Source organism: Equus quagga, chromosome 13 (genome assembly GCF_021613505.1).
Source record: "Equus quagga isolate Etosha38 chromosome 13, UCLA_HA_Equagga_1.0, whole genome shotgun sequence".
Taxonomy (NCBI): domain Eukaryota; kingdom Metazoa; phylum Chordata; class Mammalia; order Perissodactyla; family Equidae; genus Equus; species Equus quagga.
In genome coordinates this window covers 3,192,538-3,201,103 of record NC_060279.1, presented here as the reverse complement: position 1 = coordinate 3,201,103, position 8,566 = coordinate 3,192,538, and the positions used below count along the sequence as shown (strand labels likewise).

General features: G+C 53.2%; 1 protein-coding gene across 4 annotated transcripts in view; it reads left to right on the top strand.

Annotated features, from left to right (window-relative positions):
* The window catches only part of FCAMR (Fc alpha and mu receptor), a 32,323-nt gene extending 24,236 nt beyond the window's left edge, over positions 1-8,087 (top strand). For 2 of the 4 annotated variants that reach the window (XM_046680551.1, XM_046680552.1), the window contains 4 exons: positions 3,571-3,909; positions 4,853-5,612; positions 6,254-6,372; positions 7,012-8,084. In XM_046680551.1, coding sequence (XP_046536507.1) covers positions 3,571-3,909; positions 4,853-5,612; positions 6,254-6,372; positions 7,012-7,181 — 1,388 coding nt within the window. In that variant the 3' untranslated portion in view covers positions 7,182-8,084. Of the gene's footprint in view, positions 1-3,570; positions 3,910-4,852; positions 5,613-6,253; positions 6,373-7,011 lie in introns of all 4 variants that reach the window. The other 2 variants (XM_046680555.1, XM_046680554.1) reach the window with 2 other exon arrangements.
* Positions 8,088-8,566: the final 479 nt, after the last annotated feature.

Genomic DNA, 8,566 nt, shown 5'->3' with positions numbered 1-8,566 from the left:
AAGCTGGATGACAAATGGCCGCTGGTGTGGGGAGGCTGGCCAGGTGCGGGTCAGGCTGGATGACAAGTGGCCCTGCTCCATGCTGTGGTGTCTGGAGTTCATTTTGATGGTATGGGGAGCCATTGAGGAATGTAGTAAGTGGCACCTAGAGTGTCTGGCACCTAGAACTTAGTCCCAAGTAGATGCTTAACAAATAATTGTTGAATGAATTAATGAATGAACGAAAATGTTATGAAAATACCAAAGGATTAACGACTATGTTTGGCTTTATAAACAAACCAGAATTTAAACGAATTAAAAGTGGCTAAGATTTAAGCAAGAACTCCCTGTGATATAATTACACCACACTGCCCCCTTTACAATTTTTCCGTAGGAGTAGGCCTGTGCCCGGTGGAAACTCAGGGCCCATGATTTCTCTGCTAACGTGCAGGTAATAGTCCTCAATTCCTTTAAGTCTCAAACACCCTAAATTTGGTAATTTTAAGTGTCCAGTTAAATATTTTGGTCAGCACTTTAATCTTCGTTCATTCCCTCACCGGCCCGGGGAGGCGGGTGTGGTGGGAGCCTCCTCTCTTCCCTCCGCCTTCTCCTCCCTGGCTAGGATCTGGCACCTGGACCCCAGCAGGTCACGGGCAGGAGGGAGGAGAGGTGGGGGCAGGCCGCTCTCGTCTGAGGGGTGGCTTGCAGCTCCCAGCCTGGCAGGTGCTTAGAGCTGGCTCTTTACCTCGTCCTCTGTGGCGCCTCTGTGGACCCTTAGGTGTTCCCCTGACAGCCATCTCCTCCCTTTGTCCCAGGTTCTGCTTTGGCCCCTCCGCACAGAAGACCCCACCTCAGATGGCTGTGGGTTGGCTCTCTCCCCTCCAGGTCACACCTCTGGGCCAAGGAAACACTCATACCTTCCTCACCCCTGTGCTGGCGGGAGGCGAGATCCGTCGCAGGTGCAACCCTCCCCCGACTCTGTCCTGCTACAGACCTCTTGCACTTTCTCAGACCAAGTCAGGCTCCAGTCTGCAGGCCCCTCCCCAACTACAGGCCTCACCTGCCCCTCCCCAAGGGAAGTGGAGCCTGGACATAGCCTGCTGAGTAAGGACGGTGAAGGGAGCAGGGGCACCGCCTCCCCTGAGGGGCAGAGAATTTGCATGAGGGGCCCCAGCTGGGCACCACATTGACTCTAAGAGGCTAGCCCTTTCTTTAGTTCTCACAAGTGACTAAGAAAAAGTTCTAAGAACCTTAATTATATATAAGTAACAGCTACTGATAAGTAATCCCCCAAATGAGTTCTTAAGGGTGAGTAAAATTTGGTATCAATGAAAGAAAGAGATGTGCACTGCCAGAGTTGATTAAGGATCCTTAATCAGCTTTTGACTGTGAAGTTGGATGGTCCCATCCTGCTGACAAACGGTTGCTCTGAGGCAGAGCAACTCTCGCACAGGCCACATGTCGATCGCGAGAATTCCTAAAATCCAGGGTATGAGCATTTGATCAGGGCACATCACTGTTTTCCTGAGATAGACCTTGTAATCAGGACTATTCTTGCCTTTTACTGATAAATGACCATTTAACTTTATCAATGGTAGTGTAGTTGGTGGTGTGTTGTTTAATTAAACCCACAGTGAGTATTGATACACCCATAGCATTTATGGCCTCGACTCTTCCTATAATTAGACCTCAAGACATATGCAGCAGGCAGGGCCAGCTTCATGGGCATGTGCCTTGTGAGGTCATATAGGGCCCGTGTGCTTGGTTTAAACCAAGATGACTAGTTGGTTTAATGCTCTGCTATTGCCGTAGTAAAATCCTTCATAACTTTTGAACAAGCAATCCTGCATTTTCATTTTGCACTGGGCCCCACAAATTACGTAGCTGGTCCTGGCAACAGGACATTAAACTGAGCTTTCTTGGGTTCAGAAGCCCTAGAGATATAGAACAAACTGATAGATGCCAGGCACCCACATCCTAAAGAAGGCTGTTGAACCACCTGTGCAGGACTGTGGCGAGAGATTGCAAAGCTGGTCGTTCCCGCAGTCGCCCACCATGTGGCCTTCTGAAGAGTCCTCGGAGGGTGGAGGAGCTCACTGTGCGAGCCGTTTTGGAGAGAGACATCCATGTGTTGTGCTCTCCGCCACCTGCCCTGGGGGACGGGAGGGATCGCTTCCCCACACTGTAAGCTTAGTAAGAGAAGGAACTTCTAGACAGCCACTCAACAAGCTCGCCATATGTCCCAGGTTTCTTCTGACAGCAGGACAAAGGTGTGCTTCCTGTGACCAAATGTGGGATGGACAAAAAGGAGCAAGCCTGGGGCCTCCACCAAGAGGGCCACCCAGAGGAGACTGTCCCACAACAGAGGGCAGACGGCCAGAAGCAACAGGCTTGGTGGCGGTGGAGGAGTCAGTCACACAAGGCCAGCAGCAGGAGGAGGCAGTTCTTACCAGGAGGGACCTGCAGCCAGAGGCCATGGAAGGGAGATCTGGGAGGTAAAAGAGAAGGAAGCAGCCCTGGACATCTGCCGTGCCTGGAGGGCACCAAGAGCAGATCACTCCTCTCGCCCCTCCATACCCAACCCTGGAAGGGCCTGGAACAGCAGAGTTTTGAGTAGAGGAAGGGGTAGAGCAGAGCAAGAGACCCCAACATGTCCCTGTCCCCCACAGCACGCCTCTAAGCGTGGCTGGGAGAAAGGAAAAGCCTTCAGGTGGATAAGGGATTGGAGTTGCAACCAGTTGTGGGACTGGACCGGGCATATAATTTTAGACTAGACTGGGCTCTTTCTTAATGCCTGAGACTGTGAAAGCTACTGTACCCAAAATTACTCCTAAAATGTCATCGAGGAGCAGAAAGCCCACAGAACAAGTATGAGGAGGTAGTGAGAGAAAGAACAAACTTTGTTCCTGCTTGCACCCGATCAAATATAAGTCGATCAGTACCCAGGCCATGCATGGTGGTTCAGCTGCGACTTACACGCACGGCCAAAGCGGAGGCACTCGCAGTGCTGCTCACCCGCCTTTGACGGCGGCGCTGGCTCTGCCCGTTTCTACAGAATGTGTAGAACAGTGTGAACGTTTTTGCAACCACTGATGTGGGGCTGTACCCACCAAGCAGACCAGAATCCTTGAGTTTTAGGACACCCTGTCCTTTCCGCAGAAAGTACTCTGATCTGTTCTGACTCTCTTTTACCACGCCCCGCAAACCGCAGCCCTTCTGTCAGACGTTGCCTCAGCCTCTCACAGGCGCTGAGACGGCAGCCTTTTCAACCTCTGCAGCAGAGCGTGGTGGAATGAACCCAGGCTCTGCACGGACCGGTAGGAGAACAGCTGGCACGTGATGAGTGTCAGCGAAATAGTGGGAAGATTTTCTACCGCGTTTCCATCTCTCGACACGGCTCCTTTCCATGCCCAAGGGCTACTCCTGACCCAGCGGCTAAGCGCTGACATTTCTACATTGATTTTTCTTAGCTTCACTTTCACAGAGGCATTTTCTGATCTAATTCTGGTGGAGTTTGGAGCTGGTAACCCCCCCAAACAGTGACGATACTCAACCCTCCCTCTCCTTTGACATTTTTTTCTCTGCTTGCAGCTGCAAGTGCGTTGAAGGGCCCGAGGCTGGTGTCTGGTGAGCTGGGGGGAGCTGTCACTATCCAGTGCCATTATGACCCCTTGGTCATCAATAAGCACCAGAGGAAGTACTGGTGCCGCCTGAACCCCCTGACGTGGATCTGCCACACCGTTGTGTCCACCAACAACTACACTCACCCTCGCTACCGTGGCCGCGTGGCTCTAGCAGACTTCCCGAAGCGTGGCTTGTTCGCAGTGAGGCTGTCCCAGCTGTCCCCTGAAGATGCGGGGCGATACCGTTGTGGCCTCGGGAACAGAAACCACAGGGTGTTCTTCAGCATGAACCTGACTGTCTCTGCAGGTAGGAGCTGACGGCGGAGGCGGGGTGGGGGTCAGGCTTGGGAAAGCAGGTGCTGGGAAGGAGAGGTACAAGAGAAGACCCAGGGGTCCAAGAGGGCTTCCAACACGGAGGCAATGATGACGAAAAGCCGAGAGAAGGCGAGGACATTAGGAAGTATAGGTGTTCGTTTCAGAAGGAAGGTAGACATTAGGCAAACTTCTCAGCTGAATGCACGTCAGCTCTCCCACCCAATCCCCCCGAAATGTTGTAGAATATACGTTTGGAGAGACTGCTAAGAAGGGAGTGAACTGGATAAAGTGGCTTCTTATGGTCATGACTTGGTTCAGACATGCAAAGCAGGTGAGGGCAGAACAGAAGAATTGGCACGGGGGTCTCCCTAAGACGGAGGCCCTCAGTGAACCTCCGGCCGCTACCTCGTCTGTGTGGCAGGGTGCGGAGAGGTGATCCAGAATCGGGTGCCCAGGGTCCGAGGAAGGGCCGCCAGGCTGTGAAAGGGCAGACCACAGGAGGCACGGCATGTCAGGGAGCAGGCAGGCGCGGGGGCCTGCGTGAACCTGTCCTGTGAGATGTTGCCGTCTAACCATCTGCTGAGGCTGCTGCTCTGCTGCAGCTGGGGTTTTCCTTTTTTTCCTGTTTGAAGAGCAGTACGTGGAGGGCCGTGGGCCTCTGGGAAAGGGACAGCAAGGGGGTCCTGGAGGAGTGGATAGACAAGATGTGGGCGTGGAAGAACGAGACAGCAACATAAAATGTCAATATTTGCAAAGACTAGAGAGTACATCTGGTTTCCCCAAGTTTTTATTTTATCCAACATGTTGGCCAAAGGCTGTGTGGCTTAGTGAGGCTGCATTCCTTGTGGAAACACTGTAAGCCTGGCCTCCCTTGCCAGATCCTCCAGGCGGCCCGGATAGCCTTCCCACGTGGCCTCCTTCTGCTGTTCACACAGGTCCTGCCAGCACCAGCCCCACTGCCACTCCAGCTGCTGGTGAGCTCGTCAGGGGACCCTTTGGAAGAACATCAGCGGCAGCCAACGGATGGACCCCAGGAACCACCCAGACTATAGCAAGACAGGGGACAGGATGGGACAGAGCTGCTCTGACTCCAGGAACCCGCGAAAGTGCAGCTTCAGCTAAGGGAAGGCAAACCTCAGCAACAACTAGGGCAGCAGCTCCGGGGACAGGCAGCTGGGTGGAGGGCTCTGTCAGGACAACAGTCCCCATTCCAGAGAGTCCAGCTTCAACAATCGGGGGTGTGCCCACTGCAACAGAAGGTGTTTGGGTGTGGGGCACCAGCAGCTCAGTAGCAAATGGGGCTAGGGCCAATGAAGAAGGGAGGGAGACCACCACTCCTGAGGCTGCCCTGCCGGGAGAGGAGACGGAGAGGCTCAGAACGGCCCTGGATGCAGCTGGGAAGGCCATAGGGACCATTAGGCCATCAACCCTCGTCTCAAAACAGTGGGCGTGGGAAACCCTCCGAGAAGAAACGTCGGTTTCTAAGCCACAAGCCCCGGGCTCCGTTGAATGGCTCACCTCAGCTGCAGGTGTGTGGACCATGGACCCCACCAGCGTAGAGATGGCGTCTGCAGAGGGAAGCGCTGAAGGGGACCTGGACGCGCCTGCTGGAGACAGTAGTGCCCGAGCAACCCCGATCCAGGCTGCGGGAGCAGGGCCCCTGAGGCCCCCGGGCAGGGAGTCCTCCATGAAGACGTAAGCTCCCAGCCCTCCTCTCAGCTGGGGCTGCCCCCGGCCCCTTTGCCTGGCACGGCCTCAGTGAGCTGCCCGCTGTGCCCTCTCTGTCTGCTCGCTTCACTGCTGCTGGAACTGCAGACAGTCAAGGGCCAGGGACACCAAAATCAGACACCCTCCCTCAGCCAAGGGTCCTTGCTAGGAGAATGCTATCTGAATATTTTCAAGCAAAAATCTAAACAATAGAATAACAGAATACTCAGTGAAACCTTTGGGACTTTTTTTAAAGATGAGGAAAAGAATCTCCAGAGAGCGGCAGTGACTTGCTGAAGCCAGGAGGAAGGACTGTGGCAGAGCCAATTGCCAGGGGTAGATCCCCTGGCTCTCGCTCAGTCCTCTTTCCCACTGTGTGGCACACTGGTGGGGCCCTACACAGATGGTGGAGCAGGAAAAGGACTGGAGGCTTGGGAACTTGAAGGCAGAGGCTCCAGTCCCAGCGCTGCTAACCCGCCGTGGGAGTGAGGGCAGCCAGCTTGCCTTGGCCTCAGCTTCTTGCCTGTAAAATGAGGGGTGAGGGTCAAATGGTCTGCAGTCTCCTACCCAGCTCTAACCTCCCCTCTCTTGTGCTCTTCCCATCCCCACTCCTGCTACTTCCATTCCAGCGCTTCTCCAGAAGGGAAAAACGTCTTTCGGATCCTGACTCCAGTCTCTACCGTGCTGCTCCCGCTTACTCTTGTGGCTCTTTTTCTACTGCAGAGGAAGCTCCAGAGGAAGAGCACCTGTGAGTTGAGTTTAAGTAGCCCCAAGGCCGGGGAGGGGAGTGCTTGTTCCCATCTGATACCCTCAGCACCGGGTGGGGTCAGAGTTGGTGCCGGGACTTCTGGATGTAGGAGAGCTAAATTCTAGCCTGAGCCGTTTAATCGCTCTTGACCTTGGTTTCTTTGTCAACCAAATGGGAAAATCATCTCTGTACTTATAGCTCAATGCCATCCCAGAGCTTCAGGAGCTCTTTGGAGGATGGCAAGGCATACGCTAACCACAAGTGTGGGAACCACATGAGCAGCAGACAGCAGGCGTGCAGGGCCCAGACGTGGGGCCAAACAACCTCTGCGCCCTCTGCGCAGCCCAGCTAAAAGTCTCTGACAGCCAGGTGCCCAGGTTTAAACACTCCTAAAGTGAGTGATCCATGATGGTTAGATCTGGCGAGGAAAAGATGAGATTTTTCTGAGAGCAGGTGGAGGAGGCTAAGATTCCCAGATCCAGGGGCTCAAAGGCCTGGCCCAATTCCTGTCAATCTAAGGGCGCGTTTGCAATTCTTCTGTGTCAGAAAGTTCTTGAAGGCTTCTTGGTGTGTGGGAGTGGTTCTGGGAAATTCAATCCAGTGCCCAGTACCCTCACAGCGTGCTCTGTGTCTATGCAGCTCAGGAGACAGGAAGGGCAGCAGGGGGCATCTTGACTCGGATGACACATTTCCTGGAGCTGAGCCTCCAGCCAGGCCAGCTGTCCTGTGTGGAAAGGAAGATGCTCCAGGATGACTCTCCTCTTATCCATGCCAGCCTAACTGTCCTGGAGAGGGACCCTGGACCCTGAGGAACCGAAGGATCAGCACCTCAGTCACCACAGAGGAGAACCCGGACCAAACACTCTAACCTCACCCTTCCTCCACCTGACGAAGGGAGCTAACGGAACTGGGGTGCCATCTGGGGAAGCAAAGGCTGACCATCCTTGGGCTGAGGAAGGCCAAGCATTTTCCATAGTCAAAGGTGACGGTATGACTCAAAGAAGTCTTCAAGAAAGGACTTATTAAACACTGGTAGAGGTCAGCCAGGAAAAGTGTGGAATTTACACTCCTGGAGCTTTGAAAATACAAGAGGCTTCCAGGTGGTGTGGAAAGGTCCAAATTCTAACCTTCACCCCAGCCCCTGCTAGGCGCCCCCTTTTCTGACATCTGTTAGCACTCAGCCTGCTGCGCACATTTAATTGTATTTGCGTATATGGTCACGTATACTAGTTTTGCCTTCTCAAGCGGATTCAATACTCCTATAGGGCAGTAATTCTGCTTTATCTGCCTCACTGTGTCCCCAGAGAACTTCCAACTCAGTAGGGCCCCAATAAATATTTGTGACTAAATGGCTGACTGGAAAGGCATGGGCTCAGTGGGCTCTTGGGACTCTGCCCATGCAGATGCTCTGAATCCCCCTTCAACTGGTAGTCCCCTGGACGACTCCATAGGCGGTGTTTTCTACATAGAAACCAAAAGGAACAACACTCATTCTTCAAATCATCCCTCCCCATTTGGGTCCATACTCCATGCAGCAGACCTTTTGACCCAGTCAAGATTTTCTGGGATTTTCCTAAAATCATGGAGGAGGAGGGTATTTTTCAGTAGAGTCTCACTTTCTTCATAAAGAGCCTCTTGTTCAACTGTTTATAAATCTTTGATATCAAGGACTGTTGATGAAACTGGAAAATGGTTACTGGGTTGGCAGGGAGGGATAAGAGAGAAGGAGGCCAGGAGGAATTTTGTGTGGATTCTGCTTTATAACCACTTCATCTCATGCCTTTTGGGGACTTTCACTCCTCCTCAGTCCAACTGTCTTTTCAGGAATCACACCTGCTCTTCCATTCTGCCAAATCCGTTACCCAGCTGTCTGAACTTGGTGTGTGGGCAGAGCAGCCTCTGAGCAACAGAAGAGAAGGGAGAGAAAGTCCAACATGCAGTGGAGAACTGCTGGGTAGACATTCCAAGGAGGCGCGGCCCTGCCTGCCAACTGTCAGCAGCACTGGAAACCCTTGGTTACTCCCTCCACAGAGCCGGTGCTGAACCCGGTCACTGTCCCAAGAAAGTCGAGGAGATGCAGTCTCCATGGTTCGCAGAGAGAGCTGTTGTTTTAGAGAAGTAGGAAAGCTGCATGAATCTAACCAAATGGAATCATAGAATTTCAGGCTAGTAGAGCAGTAGAGATTAACCCTCA